Genomic DNA, 17,938 nt, shown 5'->3' with positions numbered 1-17,938 from the left:
AAGCGATAACTGGGACTATTATTGGCCTTCTCTTGGTTTTTTACAATTCAAAGAATTTGAATTGTATTGGGGCGCTGTCTTTTTTCAAAGATCTGTTCACACATTTTCATGATTTTTGAAGTCAAATTGGAGTAGTGATTTTGGTCACGCCGAAACAGGAAGTGGAGCGAAAAAGCGAGTGGTTTTGCGGCGTGAAATTTTTTCGCTCTAATTTTAAAGTAGAGTGAGAAAACGGTGTTTGAACAGTAATTCGCTTTCTCGCTAGTGGTTTTTTGTTCACATGCGGCAATTTCACTTTGATTTTTACTGTTTTTTTTTCGATTTTTTGGACCAGATTTTTTTGTAAATGGTTTTCCCAATCCATTCATAGTCCGTTCTAGGTCTAATTTTCTGTTTAGTCAATGAAAATTTTTTGAATTGTACGTCAGGACTTGTCCTGCTATGTTTTTTATTTCGTCGCGATTTTTTTTACGACCATGTGACGTCACAACCGCTTCAAATCTGCTTTTTGTTCATTGGTTCTTACAGTTTCAACTGAAATGCGTGCGTGACTTCATTTTTCGCACTTAGTGGAGCGAATTTTTTGTTCATGCGCGTGATTAAATTTTTGGTCACACTTGACTTACCTCACTCTCAAAAATGACTTCCTCAATTTGAAATTGACTTTTATTTACTTTAATTCAAAGAGATAAGGTCAGATGGGTGTGTGTCACTCTAAATGAAGGTTATTTGAGGCAGCAATAACTTATACAGATGAAAAGACGAATTTTTTTGGTCGGTCTTTTTTACCGTTTTTTTAGACTATTACGGCTCTACTGATCTACGAATCTTTTGCGGCTATTTTTTGGCAATCTGCCAGCTATGTTTCCTCATTATTGAGCTGTCTATTGCAGAAACAACTCCTTCTATTTATTCCTATATTTTACTGTTAGACAGAATGGAAAACTCTTTCTAACTAGAAACATTGAAAGTAAAAATTATCATGCTCATGTATGCTCGCATGGATATAACTGTTGAAAGCATTCTTGAAAATTAGATTTTTTTGGTGTTTGCCGGTTAATGTTTAACTTCGTCAAAAAAAATTGTCACGCTTTACCCAGTTTGGCTGCCTTTTCTACCTGTTGCGTGAAATATGTTTCTTAGGCTTCTAAGTTGAACTCTACTCTCATTATACTCAGAGTGTGGTCAAGCAGCAGCTACTTAGCAAAGAAATCGAAATCGATCATGGTCAATACCAAAAAGCGAAGAAAAACGAATTGGGATAATTTCATAAACTCCGGTTTTGCATGCCCAAACTTTGTTCTGATTAGTTATAGTTTCCAATTCTCATGTTTATTGCTAATGATGCTAATCCATGTACCATCTGTTTTAGAAACAGTAGTGTCTTCAACTACGAAACTCGATCAAAATAATAGGCATTTTAAAAATATAAAGCGATCAGTTTTTAGATTTTTCTTTCAATAACGAGCGAGATTGTCGGAATCAATGGCGGCTGTTTTGGCATTTTTTGTTTCAGTTTCTTGCTGATAGACTTTGTCTTGAAACATTAAAAAAATATTGAAACGTTTTGTTCGTTGGTAATGTTTTTTATCGAAAGATGTGTTTCTAAGGGCAATTAATTTGACCAGTGAGTTTGAGGCCTTATGCTTCCATACGACGTCATGGTCATTTCATTCGACCAATCGGCTTTCATGTCCCAAGGATTGGGAAGAAAGAGCATGAAAACAAAAGTCAAACTTTTTGTTGCAGTCAAAATTTCAAGATTGTTTATTATCGATATTTCCCATTGTTCAAAAGAAAGTACTTACGAATTTGTTATTCAGTTCAGTTTGATAAAGTGTTAAGGGAAGCTAATTTGAACAAATTTAATTCAGATTCTCTTTGACCTTTTTGAAATTTTTCAAACTCATTATAGTTGAATTATTTTATTCTTCATTGTTGCGCTCGCTATATCCGAAATGTATCCTTTTCTATTTACTTTTTTTTCTATACTTACGGACTATGACGGAATGGGAAATTTTTGGAACCAAAAACTATCAAAAGTCTGAGGAAAATTATCATGCTCATGTATGTTTGCATGGATATAATAGTTTGAAAGCCTTTCTGAAACTGGTAAGTTTTTTAGTATGAGATAACAAAATTTTGGCCGTCCAACTGAACGTTTTGATTCCAATTACTTTAACAGGAATTCGTAAACGGTACATGGAAGTACTCGCATTGATCAACTATGGAGAAATTCTTCGAAAAACTCACCGGGAGTTAAACAAGCGAACGGCAGAGAACTTGAATGAAATGATACATAAAGGGTAAGACTGTTCATACATTGAACGCTTAATATAGTAATGAAAAATTGGACGAAAGTCTTTCCTCATTTAGCTACATTGAAAATGAGAAACTGAGTGGCTTATATGACGCTTTGAATTGTATTCTGTTCAGGTTTTCCGTGCTTAAGCTACCAGGTAGAGTGGTGCGAGTGAAGACCCCAATGTGTCCAATTGTCAAACGGTTCACAAGTAATAATTAGACATTTTGTTTCCATTATTATATTACTTTTAGTTCTTCGAATATGAAAAATTGGTGATTGATTGTATGTTTTTAGAAAACAGAGACGTGTACGCCTTCGTCCAATTACCTCAGAATGTCACCTTTGAGTTCACTCCCAAGAACGGACATGAATTGAATCTGATGAATGATGCAAGACTGCAGAATCCGTTCATCAGGTAGAGAGGCCCTCAACTCATTGAACGAAAAATCTACAATTTGATTGTATAGCCGAACCAATTCTGTAAAGCTCTGAACTATGTTTGGAGCATCTCTAAATGTTCAATTCTTTTCCTGTAGAACCTTAAACGGTTGAGGCACTGATGCGTGTATAGATATGATTTTAGGTTGACTGTTCCGATATCGAAGAGCTTCAAATCAGTCCTTCAGTTTATTGAAGACAGAACAAAGTACAGATGCTTCCAAAATGTAAGTTGTGTTGAATATGGCTCTGAAATGCGCAAATTGGAGATACCAATAGCCGATAAAGATGTTTATAATTTGGTCATACAATACAGAACTGCTTTTCAGTTCCGTCAGTTGTCAGAGCAGTGTCGCCCTTACGTAAACGAGCCATCTATTGTTTGCAGTCTGCATCCATACTTAATGTCCAATATCTGCTCTGTGGAAGAGACGGACAAAGTGTACACACCTCCCTCCTTTAATGGAGCTGAACAGATGTTAGCACAGGGCATTGGCTTGGAGCAGAGCTCAGCTAGTCAAATCTCTAATTTTGTCGACAATTTAACCTCTTCTTCGGCAACTACAATTGAGCGGGGTGAAAGTTTGGAGTTTGAAAGCAAAATTGAGTCTAATTGTGACCGCCCGGCAGACAATTGTTGCAGTCCAAAAGGTTTGCCCAATTCGCATTTCTATGACTTCACGTTGTTTGATTGCTGCATACGAAAAAGCAATAGAGAGGTAGTGTAGCTCCTTGAGACCTCAAAATTTATTATAGCTGTAACCTGAGCGTAGTTGTATGGCTGCGTTCGTTTTTTTTGCAGTTCAAAGAATTTGAGTTCTATTGGGGCGCTGTCTCTTTAATAACCGCCGTCAGCCTCGCAACGTCTATTACTTAAGCCTTCTCCTTTTAAATTCGCTCATTTAACTTTTTCGCTCATTTTTTCGCTCAATTAACTTTCACTCATTGAATTGCGTAATGTAGTAGTGAATACGGTCAAAAGAGCAAAATCAAAAGAAACTCGATAAACATATAAAGCTCGGTAATTAAGTCATACTGCATTAAGTTATCAAAGTTCATTAAAGCACTTGCTAGTTGGCATTAGTATTATGCTTAATAGCGTTTAGTTTAGAAGCTGAATTAAGTGTAATTTTAGAATCTAATCGAATATTCAGAATTTGCACACCAAATAAGAACACTTTGACACTTAGAAAAATTCTGTCAATTTGTCTTATTTTTTTCTTTTCTGTTTCAATCCCAATGTGCGTTAAGCGGGTCAACGGCAGCTATACATTGTTTTCAAGAAATATTATCAAACGTTTGAGGTCTACAAGATTTTCTGCTCACTGTCATTATTTAGGCGCTCTCCTTTTTTTAATTTTCTTTACCTTATGATCACGGTTTTCGTTTTACATAGGTACCGATTTTCACGCTTGATTTCTGACTTACTTCACTCGCTGTTTCACTGAATGGATTTTAAATTCTATCACGTATTGAATTACGTAATGTAATGAATACGGTCAATGTCAAATGTGCAAAATCAAAAGCACGGGATAAACCGATGAAGCCCGGTCACTAAGTCGTGGTGCATTAGGTTATCAAAATTTATTAAAGCGATTGCTAGCTGCCGTTAGTATCATGCTTAATAGTCTTCAGTTTAGAAGCTGAATTAAGTGTAATTTTGGAATGACTCACTGATCTAGCAGAATATAATTTTTGAAGACAATTTGTCTAAGAATAATATTTGGGAAGTGGTATTTTAGCTTTTTGTAGAGAATTTTGTGACAGAATTTTTTAGTTTAACATTTTTGCAATTTTGTTCTTGTCAACATTTCCCCTTCGGTTTTCTTGTTTTGAACCCATTTTTTAAGGTTACCTATAGGGCATTTTTTTTGTTTAAAATAGCCTGTATTACAAGGTCTTTTGCCAATAGAAAATTTCTTAATGTTATCGGTTTTTGTCAATATTTTTTTTTGTTATTTTGCTGTTTTTTCAATGTTAAGTATAATTATTCAGGGTGCGCATTAGGTCAGTGATGATTATCAATTGTCTGCTTCGAATTGTTTGAGAATTCTTCCGGCCATAGCTTTTTAAGATCTGTTCACACGTTTTGACAACTTTCAAAATCAAATTGGAGCCAAAGTGGGAATTGGAGCAAAAAAAGCGAGCAATTTTGTGGCCTGAAATTCTTTTGCTCTAATTTTAAAGGGGATCGGGAAAGGGTGTTTGAACAAAAATTAGCTTTGGCGCTTTTGGTTTTTTTGCGTTTGGCCTTTGAATTTAACTGTTGTTTTTGTTTAATAGCCGCACAGCGATAGCTGGGGCTATTATTGGGCTTCTTTTGGTTTTTTTATTTCATGATTTTTGTTACGACCATATGACGTCACAGCCACTTTTTGTTCATTCGTTCTTGCAATTTTAACTGAATTGCATGTGTGTCGTCATTTTTCGCTCTTAGTGGAGCGAGTTTTTTTGTTCATGCGCGTGATAGATTTTTAGTCACACGTTACTTACTTCACTCTGAAAAATGACTTCCTCACTCTGTAGTTGACTTTTCTTTACTGTAATTCAAATAGATAAGGTCAAATGTTTGTGTGCGACTCTGAATAAAGGTTATTTGATAGCAGCTAATAGAGGCAGCAAAAACTTAAACAGATTTTTAATCAAAACATAACATATCAGCCTTCAATGAAAAGACGAATTTTTTTGGTCTGTCTTTTTTACTGTTTTTTTGAGACTGCAGATATACAAAGCTATTGCGGCTATTTTCTGGCAATCTGCCAGCTATGTTTTATAAATTGCGGTTAATTTTAGGATTCTTAAAAGCATAAAATTTTGGAAAAAATTCTATTTATTAGATTTTTTTCTGTTGCTCATATAGGGTTGAAGGCTTTTGATTGTCTTAGTTTGATGTTGCTCTAACAGTTTTAAGCCCAATTTTAGATGTCCGCTAGTTGAGGTTTGTTCTTATAAGTCTTAGTTACAACCTTTAATGCTTATTTATATTGATACTAGCCCCTGTATCCTCATCTTAAGTGACTGGAGTATGTCTAACAACAAAATGAAATGAAAGTAGTTCGCACTTGAAATGTTTTTTTTACTTTAATCAGTTTTTCATTTGCTTTGTTTTTTCGATCCCAACAGTGGTTTGGCGAATAAATAGAGGCTATTTTCCGGCAATCTTCTGGGTGTGTTTTCACATCAGGCAATTCGACTTCGATATTTGCTAATTTTTTTGATCAGAATTTTTTTTCTGTGGTTTTTGCAATCCATTTGTACATTTTAGGTCTAGTCTTTTGTGTAGTGATTGAAAATGTGTCAGGACTTGTCCTCCTATATATTTTGTTTCGTCGTCTGACCCTTTTTTGTTTTCTTTTCGTTCACACGCCATTGTTGAAGTCAAATGTCCTCGAGTCAAATGATTTATTCCTCTCAGTAACGGCTTTTGCGCACGTGACGTCATTTCTCACTCTTCTCTAGCAAAAGTTTATAGGTCATTTGTTTGATTAGATTTTATTATACGTGGCATAACTCTGTCACTAAAATAACTTTTGCACTAAAACCTACTTTTGATTTGAATTAATTTAGCATCAAAGGAACTCGTATGTTTAATGAAGCTCCCTAATAAAAAGGGTTATGCGGAGTGAATTTTAGTCAGCTTTATTAATTTATCGCTGAACGTTTTTTTTATCATGGCCCTTTGAGCGGCGTCGATAACTTTTTTTCAACTTATATCTGTCTCTGTTTCTATCTGTGTTATACGGCACCCCGTCAATTTCGCAGCAATTTCGGCAATCTGTCGGCTATGTTTTTGAAATTTTGTTGTCCGGCTATATGGATTGAAGTGGAATAGAAATTACTCGACAAAATGTCTGCATAATGGCTTCACACTTCGATATATTTTGGGGAAAGCTTTCTATTTGTGTAGGAGCCTTGCAATTTTTGACATTTGCGGTGTTTACAGTAATGTACGATTTTATTAATTGTATCATCTCAAAATTGAATTGCTCTCGAGCAAAGTTTGAAGGATTTGTAGTAGCTGATTGTCTTATTGTTTTGTAAAATTTCGCTGAACCATTTGAGTCCTATTAGTGGTTTTAAGTATTTGAACTCAATTGATGAGAAAAATACGAAACCCCAAATGAACACGGCGCTGAACTTGGCTTCATTGTTTGTTTTCAATTTTTAATAGTCGCCGTCAGCCTCTCAACCTATTGTATAAGTGCTTTCCTTTTTTGCAATCCAAATCATTTGAATTTGTGGAGCGTCTTTCTTTAATTTTTTTTCAGTGGATGTGAAACGGGATAAAAAAGTCGAAAACTGCATGTGAAAACTTAGTGTTTGGGACAAACTGTTGAACGAATTGGAGAGAAGAGAGTAGTTTTCTGTTCATGTTCTATTAGCCGCCGTCAGCCTCTCAACGGCTATTATTTAGGCGCTCTCCTTTTTTAAATTTTCTTTACCTTATTTTCACGGTTTTCGTTTTACATAGGTACCGATTTTCACGCTTGAGTTCTGACTTACTTCACTCGCTGTTTCACTGAATGGATTTTAAATTCTATCACGTATTGAATTACGTAATGTAGTGAATACGGTCATTGTCAAATGTGCAAAATCAAAAGCACGGGATAAACCAATGAAGCCCGGTCACTAAGTCATAGTGCATTAGGTTATCAAAATTTAGTAAAGCGATTGCTAGCTGGCGTCAGTGTTTTGCTTAATAGTCTTCAGTTTAGAAGCCGAATTAAGTGTAATTTTGGAATCTAACCGAATATGAAGAATTTACACACCAAATAAGAACAATTTGAAACTTGAAAAAATTCTGTCCTTTTCTATCTCATAATTTTTTCTTTTTCTGTTTCAATCACAACGTGCTTCAAGCGGTTCGAAGGAGGCTATTTTCCGGCAATTTGACGGCTACGTTTAGAGATAGCTAGAAAAGTAGGTGTGAACAAATTTTCGCTAAGAGAGCGAAATTCGTTGATCACGTTTGGCTTTTCCAAAAGTTTTTTTAAAGTCCAATTTACTCCGTCAAGGGTGTTTCTAAACTATTGATGATGCGTTCGTAAACGTTTTTAATATTTTAAGGAAATATTACTCTTCTATATTCAATTTTAGCTTTTTAAGTTTAAAGCAGTTTTTTCGTGTTCAATGTTTTGCATTTCGGGATTTGTATTGTTAAAAATAGTTGTTTCAGACTTTTTCATGGTCTTGCAATTTGGTTATTTGTTTTGAGTTGCTTCGAAGTTGTGTAAAATTGATCAAATTTTTGTCAATTTCTTTCAATTTTTGTAGTTTTTGCCTAATTCTTCTGACTTTTTGCTTTTTGTAGCATTTTTGGCATCTCTTATTTAGGAGATTTTCTATAGCTGCTTCTACTATAAAACGACTCTTGTGGCAATTTTCACTGAAATAATTTTTACATATTTTTCAGGTATTTGTTTCTTAGCATTTTTTAATTGTTCTTTAATGTTTACCCTACCGTGTTTTTGGTGACTCACTGATCTAGCAGAATGCATTTTTCTAAGACAATTTGTCTAAGAATTATATTTGGGAAATGGTATTTTAGCATTTTGTAGAGAATTTTGTGACAGAGTTTTATAGTTGAACATTTTTGCAATTTTATTCTGGTCAACATTTCCCCTTCGGTTTTCTTGTTTTGAACCCATTTTTAAGGTTACCTATCTATTGGCAATTTTTTGTTTAAAATAGCTTGTATTACAAGGTATTGAATTACGTAATGTAGTGAATACGGTTAATGTCAAATGTGCAAAATCAAAATCACGGGATAAACCAATAAAGCCCGGTCACTAAATCATAGTGCATTAGGTTATCAAAATTTATTAAAGCGATTGCTAGCTGGCGTTATTATTATGCTTAATACTCTTCAGTTTAGAAGCTGAATTAAGTGTAATTTCGGAATGACCCACTGATCTAGCGGAATACAATTTTCTAAGACAATTTGTCTAAGAATAATACTTGGGAAGTGTCATTTAGCATTTTGTAGAGAATTTTGTGACAGAATTTTATAGTTGATCATTTTTGTAATTTTGTTTTTGCCATTATTTCCCCTTCGGTTTTCTTGTTTTGAACCCATTTTTTAAGGTTACCTATCTATTGGCAATTTTTTGTTTAAAATAGCCTGTATTACAAGGTATTGAATTACGTAATGTAGTGAATACGGTTAATGTCAAATGTGCAAAATCAAAAGCACGGGATAAACCAATAAAGCCCGGTCACTAAGTCATAGTGCATTAGGTTATCAAATTTTTTTATAGCGATTGCTAGCTGGCGTCAGTATTTTGCTTAATACTCTTTAGTTTAGAAGCTGAATTAAGTGTAATTTTGGAATGACTCACTGATCTAGCAGAATACATTTTTCTAAGACAATTCGTCTAAGAATTATATTTGGGAAATGGTATTTTAGCATTTTGTAGAGAATTTTGTGACAGAATTTTATAGTTGATCATTTTTGTAATTTTGTTTTTGCCATTATTTCCCCTTCGGTTTTCTTGTTTTGAACCCGTTTTTTAAGGTTACCTATCTATTGGCAATTTTTTGTTTAAAATAGCCTGTATTACAAGGTATTGAATTACGTAATGTAGTGAATACGGTTAATGTCAAATGTGCAAAATCAAAATCACGGGATAAACCAATAAAGCCCGGTCACTAAATCATAGTGCATTAGGTTTTCAAAATTTATTAAAGCGATTGCTAGCTGGCGTTATTATTATGCTTAACTCTTCAGTTTAGAAGCTGAATTAAGTGTAATTTTGGAATGACTCACTGATCTTGCAGAATACATTTTTCTAAGACAATTTGTCTAAGAATTATATTTGGGAAATGGTATTTTAGCATTTTGTAGAGAATTTTGTGACAGAATTTTATAGTTGATCATTTTTGTAATTGTTTTTGCCATTATTTCCCCTTCGGTTTTCTTGTTTTGAACCCATTTTTTAAGGTTACCTATCTATTGGCAATTTTTTGTTTAAAATAGCCTGTATTACAAGGTATTGAATTACGTAATGTAGTGAATACGGTTAATGTCAAATGTGCAAAATCAAAAGCACGGGATAAACGAATAAAGCCCGGTCACTAAGTCATAGTGCATTAGGTTATCAAAATTTTTTATAGCGATTGCTAGCTGGCGTCAGTATTTTGCTTAATAGTCTTCAGTTTAGAAGCCGAATTAAGTGTAATTTTGGAATCTAACCGAATATGAATTTACACACCAAATAAGAACAATTTGAAACTTGAAAAAATTCTGTCCTTTTCTATCTCATAATTTTTTCTTTTTCTGTTTCAATCACAACGTGCTTCAAGCGGTTCGAAGGAGGCTATTTTCCGGCAATTTGACGGCTACGTTTAGAGATAGCTAGAAAAGTAGGTGTGAACAAATTTTCGCTAAGAGAGCGAAATTCGTTGATCACGTTTGGCTTTTCCAAAAGTTTTTTTAAAGTCCAATTTACTCCGTCAAGGGTGTTTCTAAACTATTGATGATGCGTTCGTAAACGTTTTTAATATTTTGAAGGAAATATTACTCTTCTATATTCAATTTTAGCTTTTTAAGTTTAAAGCAGTTTTTTCTTGTTCAATGTTTTGCATTTCGGGATTTGTATTGTTGAAAATAGTTGTTTCAGACTTTTTCATGGTCTTGCAATTTGGTTATTTGTTTTGAGTTGCTTCGAAGTTGTGTAAAATTGATCAAATTTTTGTCAATTTCTTTCAATTTTTGTAGTTTTTGCCTAATTCTTCTGATTTTTTGCTTTTTGTAGCATTTTTGGCATCTCTTATTTAGGAGATTTTCTATAGCTGCTTCTACTATAAAACGACTCTTGTGGCAATTTTCACTGAAATAATTTTCACATATTTTTCAGGTATTTGTTTCTTAGCATTTTTTAATTGTTCTTTAATGTTTACCCTACCGTGTTTTTGGTTACTCACTGATCTAGCAGAATGCATTTTTCTAAGACAATTTGTCTAAGAATTATATTTGGGAAATGGTATTTTAGCATTTTGTAGAGAATTTTGTGACAGAGTTTTATAGTTGAACATTTTTGCAATTTTATTCTGGTCAACATTTCCCCTTCGGTTTTCTTGTTTTGAACCCGTTTTTTAAGGTTACCTATCTATTGGCAATTTTTTGTTTAAAATAGCCTGTATTACAAGGTATTGAATTACGTAATGTAGTGAATACGGTTAATGTCAAATGTGCAAAATCAAAATCACGGGATAAACCAATAAAGCCCGGTCACTAAGTCATAGTAGTAGTAGTAGTAGTAGTAGTAGTAGTAGTAGTAGTAGTAGTAGTAGTAGTAGGAGAGTCTTTAGGGTCGGAGCCCTCGGGTGTGGAACCCTTCAGTTTTCGTTTGGCACGAGTTTTTTCATTGGATTGCAGATTCCACAGGCTATAGAAGTCTCCAGGCTATTTTCCGGCAATTTGACGGCTACGTTTAGAGATAGCTAGAAAAGTAGGTGTGAACAAATTTTCGCTAAGAGAGCGAAATTCGTTGATCACGTTTGGCTTTTCCTAGCTGGCGTTATTATTATGCTTAACTCTTCAGTTTAGAAGCTGAATTAAGTGTAATTTTGGAATGACTCACTGATCTTGCAGAATACATTTTTCTAAGACAATTTGTCTAAGAATTATATTTGGGAAATGGTATTTTAGCATTTTGTAGAGAATTTTGTGACAGAATTTTATAGTTGATCATTTTTGTAATTGTTTTTGCCATTATTTCCCCTTCGGTTTTCTTGTTTTGAACCCATTTTTTAAGGTTACCTATCTATTGGCAATTTTTTGTTTAAAATAGCCTGTATTACAAGGTATTGAATTACGTAATGTAGTGAATACGGTTAATGTCAAATGTGCAAAATCAAAAGCACGGGATAAACCAATAAAGCCCGGTCACTAAGTCATAGTGCATTAGGTTATCAAAATTTTTTATAGCGATTGCTAGCTGGCGTCAGTATTTTGCTTAATAGTCTTCAGTTTAGAAGCCGAATTAAGTGTAATTTTGGAATCTAACCGAATATGAAGAATTTACACACCAAATAAGAACAATTTGAAACTTGAAAAAATTCTGTCCTTTTCTATCTCATAATTTTTTCTTTTTCTGTTTCAATCACAACGTGCTTCAAGCGGTTCGAAGGAGGCTATTTTCCGGCAATTTGACGGCTACGTTTAGAGATAGCTAGAAAAGTAGGTGTGAACAAATTTTCGCTAAGAGAGCGAAATTCGTTGATCACGTTTGGCTTTTCCAAAAGTTTTTTTAAAGTCCAATTTACTCCGTCAAGGGTGTTTCTAAACTATTGATGATGCGTTCGTAAACGTTTTTAATACTTTGAAGGAAATATTACTCTTCTATATTCAATTTTAGCTTTTTAAGTTTAAAGCAGTTTTTTCTTGTTCAATGTTTTGCATTTCGGGATTTGTATTGTTGAAAATAGTTGTTTCAGACTTTTTCATGGTCTTGCAATTTGGTTATTTGTTTTGAGTTGCTTCGAAGTTGTGTAAAATTGATCAAATTTTTGTCAATTTCTTTCAATTTTTGTAGTTTTTGCCTAATTCTTCTGATTTTTTGCTTTTTGTAGCATTTTTGGCATCTCCTATTTAGGAGATTTTCTATAGCTGCTTCTACTATAAAACGACTCTTGTGGCAATTTTCACTGAAATAATTTTTACTTATTTTTCAGGTATTTGTTTCTTAGCATTTTTTAATTGTTCTTTAATGTTTACCCTACCGTGTTTTTGGTGACTCACTGATCTAGCAGAATGCATTTTTCTAAGACAATTTGTCTAAGAATTATATTTGGGAAATGGTATTTTAGCATTTTGTAGAGAATTTTGTGACAGAGTTTTATAGTTGAACATTTTTGCAATTTTATTCTGGTCAACATTTCCCCTTCGGTTTTCTTGTTTTGAACCCATTTTTAAGGTTACCTATCTATTGGCAATTTTTTGTTTAAAATAGCTTGTATTACAAGGTATTGAGTTACGTAATGTAGTGAATACGGTTAATGTCAAATGTGCAAAATCAAAATCACGGGATAAACCAATAAAGCCCGGTCACTAAATCATAGTGCATTAGGTTATCAAAATTTATTAAAGCGATTGCTAGCTGGCGTTATTATTATGCTTAATACTCTTCAGTTTAGAAGCTGAATTAAGTGTAATTTCGGAATGACCCACTGATCTAGCGGAATACAATTTTCTAAGACAATTTGTCTAAGAATAATACTTGGGAAGTGTCATTTAGCATTTTGTAGAGAATTTTGTGACATTTTTATTGTTGAACATTTTCGCAATTTTGTTCTTGTCAACATTTCCCCATCGGTTTTCTTGTTTTGAACCCATTTTTTAAGGTTACCTATCGATTGGCAATTTTTTGTTGAAAATAGCCTGTATTACAAGCTATTGAATTACGTAATGTAGTGATTACGGTCAATGTCAAATGTGCAAAATCAAAAGCACGGGATAAACCAATAAAGCCCGGTCACTAAGTCATAGTGCATTAGGTTATCAAAATTTATTAAAGCGATTGCTAGCTGGCGTTAGTATTATGCTTAATACTCTTACGTTTAGAAGCTGAATTAAGTGTAATTTCGGAATGACCCACTGATCTAGCGGAATACAATTTTCTAAGACAATTTGTCTAAGAATAATACTTGGGAAGTGTCATTTAGCATTTTGTAGAGAATTTTGTGACAATTTTATTGTTGAACATTTTCGCAATTTTGTTCTTGTCAATATTTCCCCATCGGTTTTCTTGTTTTGAACCCATTTTTTAAGGTTACCTATCTATTGGCAATTTTTTGTTGAAAATAGCTTGTATTACAAGCTATTGAATTACGTAATGTAGTGAATACGGTCAATGTCAAATGTGCAAAATCAAAAGCACGGGATAAACCAATAAAGCCCGGTCACTAAGTCATAGTGCACTAGGTTATCAAAATTTATTAAAGCGATTGCTAGCTGCCGTTAGTATTATGCTTAATACTCTTACGTTTAGAAGCTGAATTAAGTGTAATTTTGGAATGACTCACTGATATAGCAGAATACAGTTTTCTAAGACAATTTCTCTAAGAATAATATTTGGGAAGTGGTATTTTAGCATTTTGTAGAGAATTTTGTGACAGAATTTTATAGTTGAACATTTTTGCAATTTTATTCTTGTCAACATTTCCCCTTCGGTTTTCTTGTTTTGAACCCATTTTTTAAGGTTACTTATCTATTGGCAAATTTTTGTTTAAAATAGCCTGCATTACAAGGTATTACGTAATGTATTGAATACGGTCAATGTCAAATGTGCAAAATCAAAAGCATGGGATAAACCAATAAAGCCCGGTCACTAAGTCATATTGCATTAGGTTATCAAAATTTATTAAAGCGATTGCTAGCTGGCGTTAGTATTATGCTGAATACTCTTACGTTTAGAAGCTGAATTAAGTGTAATTTCGGAATGACCCACTGATCTAGCGGAATACAATTTTCTAAGACAATTTGTCTAAGAATAATACTTGGGAAGTGTCATTTAGCATTTTGTAGAGAGTTTTGTGACAATTTTATTGTTGAACATTTTCGCAATTTTGTTCTTGTCAACATTTCCCCATCGGTTTTCTTGTTTTGAACCCATTTTTAAGGTTACCTATCTATTGGCAATTTTTTGTTGAAAATAGCCTGTTTTACAAGCTATTGAATTACGTAATGTAGTGAATACGGTCAATGTCAAATGTGCAAAATCAAAAGCACGGGATAAACCAATAAAGCCCGGTCACTAAGTCATAGTGCATTAGGTTATCAAAATTTATTGAAGCGATTGCTAGCTGGCGTTAGTATTATGCTTAATACTCTTACGTTTAGAAGCTGAATTAAGTGTAATTTTGGAATGACTCACTGATATAGCAGAATACAGTTTTCTAAGACAATTTCTCTAAGAATAATATTTGGGAAGTGGTATTTTAGCATTTTGTAGAGAATTTTGTGACAGAATTTTATAGTTGAACATTTTTGCAATTTTATTCTTGTCAACATTTCCCCTTCGGTTTTCTTGTTTTGAACCCATTTTTTAAGGTTACTTATCTATTGGCAAATTTTTGTTTAAAATAGCCTGCATTACAAGGTATTACGTAATGTATTGAATACGGTCAATGTCAAATGTGCAAAATCAAAAGCATGGGATAAACCAATAAAGCCCGGTCACTAAGTCATAGTGCATTAGGTTATCAAAATTTATTAAAGCGATTGCTAGCTGGCGTTAGTATTATGCTTAATACTCTTACGTTTAGAAGCTGAATTAAGTGTAATTTCGGAATGACTCACTGATCTAGCAGAATACATTTTTCTAAGACAATTTGTCTGAGAATTATATTTGGGAAATGGTATTTTTGCATTTTGTAGAGAATTTTGTGACAGAATTTTATAGTTGATCATTTTTGTAATTTTGTTTTTGCCATTATTTCCCCTTCGGTTTTCTTGTTTTGAACCCATTTTTTAAGGTTACCTATCTATTGGCAATTTTTTGTTTAAAATAGCCTGTATTACAAGGTATTGAATTACGTAATGTAGTGAATACGGTTAATGTCAAAAGTGCAAAATCAAAAGCACGGGATAAACCAATAAAGCCCGGTCACTAAGTCATAGTGCATTAGGTTATCAAAATTTATTAAAGCGATTGCTAGCTGGCGTTAGTATTATGCTTAATACTCTTCAGTTTAGAAGTTGAATTAAGTGTAATTTTGGAATGACCCACTGATCTAGCAGAATACAATTTTCTAAGACAATTTGTCTAAGAATAGAACTTGGGAAGTGTCATTTAGCGTTTTGTAGAGAATTGTGACAATTTTATTGTTGAACATTTTCGCAATTTTGTTCTTGGCAACATTTGCCCTTCGGTTTTCTTGTTTTGAACCCATTTTTTAAGGTTACCTATCTATAGGCAATTTTTTGTTTATAATAGCCTGTATTACAAGGTATTGACTTACGTAATGTAGTGAATACGGTCAATGTCAAATGTGCAAAATCAAAAGCACGGGATAAACCAATAAAGCCCGGTCACTAAGTCATAGTGCATTAGGTTATCAAAATTTATTGAAGCGATTGCTAGCTGGCGTTAGTATTATGCTTAATACTCTTCAGTTTAGAAGCTGAATTAAGTGTAATTTTGGAATGACTCACTGATCTAGCAGAATACTCTAGCAATTTCTCTAAGAATAATATTTCGGAAGTGGTATTTTAGCATTTTGTAGAGAATTTTGTGACAGAGTTTTATAGTTGAACCTTTTTGCAATTTTATTCTTGTCAACATTTCCCCTTCGATTTTCTTGTTTTGAACCCATTTTTTAAGGTTACCTATCTATTGGCAATTTTTTTGTTTAAAATAGCCTGTATTACAAGGTATTGAATTACGTAATGTATTGAATCGGTCAAATGTGCAAAATCAAAGGCACGGGATGAACCAATAAAGCCCGGTCACTAAGTCATAGTGCATTAGGTTATCAAAATTTTTTATAGCGATTGCTAGCTGGCGTTAGTATTATGCTTAATACTCTTCAGTTTAGAAGCTGAATTAAGTGTAATTTTGGAATGACTCACTGATCTAGCAGTGCATTTTTCTAAGACAATTTGTCTAAGAATTATATTTGGGAAATGGTAATTTAGCATTTTGTAGAGAATTTTGTGATAGATTTTTATATTTGAACATTTTTGCAATTTTGTTTTTGCCAACATTTCCCCTTCGGTTTTCTTGTTTTGAACCCATTTTTTGAGGTTACCTATCTATTGGTAATTTTTTGTTTAAAATAGCCTGTATTACAAGGTATTGAATTACGTAATGTAGTGAATACGGTTATTGTCAAATGTGCAAAATCAAAAGCACGGGATAAACCAATAAAGCCCGGTCACTAAGTCATAGTGCATTAGGTTATCAAAATTTATTAAAGCGATTGCTAGCTGGCGTTAATATTATGTTTAATACTCTCCAGTTTAGAAGCTGAATTAAGTGTAATTTTGGAATGACTCTTTGATCTAGCAGTACACAGTTTTCTGAGACAATTTCTCTAAGAATAATATTTGGGAAGTGGTATTTTAGCATTTTGTAGAGAATTTTGTGACAGAATTTTATAGTTGAACATTTTTGCAATTTTATTCTGGTCAACATTTCCCCTTCGGTTTTCTTGTTTTGAACCCATTTTTTAAGGTTACCTATCTATTGGCAATTTTTTGTTTAAAATAGCCTGTATTACAAGGTATTGAATTACGTAATGTATTGAATATGGTCACTGCCAAATGTGCAAAATCGAAGGCACGGGATAAACCAATAAAGCCCGGTCACTAAGTCATAGTGCATTAGGTTATCAAAATTTAATAAAGCGATTGCTAGCTGGCGTTAGTATTATGCTTAATATTCTTCAGTTTAGAAGCTGAATTAAGTGTTATTTTGGAATGACTCACTGATCTGGCAGAATACAGTTTTCTAAGACATTTTTTCTAAGAATAATATTTGGGAACTGGTATTTTAGCATTTTGTAGAGAATTTTATGACAGAATTTTATAGTTGAACATTTTTGCAATTTTATTCTTGTCAACATTTCCCCTTCGGTTTTCTTGTTTTGAACCCATTTTTTAAGGCTACTTATCTATTGGCAAATTTTTGTTTAAAATAGCCTGTATTACAAGGTATTGAATTACGTAATGTAGTGAATACGGTCAATGTCAAATGTGCAAAATCAAAAGCACGGGATAAACCAATAAAGCCCGGTCACTAAGTCATAGTGCATTAGGTTATCAAAATTTAATAAAGCGATTGCTAGCTGGCGTTAGTATTATGCTTAATATTCTTCAGTTTAGAAGCTGAATTAAGTGTAATTTTGAAATGACTCACTGATATAGCAGAACACTCTAGCAATTTCTCTAAGAATAATATTTGGGAAGTGGTATTTTAGCATTTTGTAGAGAATTTTGTAACAGAATTTTATAGTTGAACATTTGTGCAATTTTGTTCTTGTCAACATTTACCCTTCGGTTTTCTTGTTTTGAGCCCATTTTTTAAGCTTACCTATCGATTGGCAATCTTGTGTTTAAATTAGACTGTATTACAAGGTCTTTTGCCAATAGTTTGTTTGGAGTCGCAATTTAAAGAAAATTTCTTAATGTTATATCGGTTTTTGTCAGTATTTTTTCTCTTATTTTGCTGTTATTTCAATGTTAAGTATAAT

General features: G+C 33.2%; 2 protein-coding genes across 3 annotated transcripts in view; one reads left to right on the top strand and one right to left on the bottom strand.

Moving 5' to 3' along the window:
* The window catches only part of LOC142339968 (uncharacterized), a 293,075-nt gene that overhangs the window by 192,349 nt on the left and 82,788 nt on the right, over positions 1 to 17,938 (bottom strand). The gene's annotated exons all lie outside the window — the stretch shown is intronic.
* The window catches only part of LOC142339342 (uncharacterized), a 62,881-nt gene that overhangs the window by 23,745 nt on the left and 21,198 nt on the right, over positions 1 to 17,938 (top strand). The window contains exons 4-8 of one of the 2 annotated variants that reach the window (XM_075389323.1): positions 2,186 to 2,306; positions 2,437 to 2,513; positions 2,600 to 2,720; positions 2,889 to 2,970; positions 3,073 to 3,394. In XM_075389323.1, coding sequence (XP_075245438.1) covers positions 2,186 to 2,306; positions 2,437 to 2,513; positions 2,600 to 2,720; positions 2,889 to 2,970; positions 3,073 to 3,394 — 723 coding nt within the window. The remainder of the gene's footprint in view (positions 1 to 2,185; positions 2,307 to 2,436; positions 2,514 to 2,599; positions 2,721 to 2,888; positions 2,971 to 3,072; positions 3,395 to 17,938) is intronic. The other variant, XM_075389324.1, reaches the window with a different exon arrangement.

Source organism: Convolutriloba macropyga, chromosome 5 (assembly GCF_964194025.1).
Source record: "Convolutriloba macropyga chromosome 5, txConMacr16.3, whole genome shotgun sequence".
In the NCBI taxonomy this organism is placed as follows: domain Eukaryota; kingdom Metazoa; phylum Xenacoelomorpha; order Acoela; family Convolutidae; genus Convolutriloba; species Convolutriloba macropyga.
The sequence above is the reverse complement of the archived record's forward strand: the minus strand, read 5'-3'. Positions and strand labels throughout refer to the sequence as shown.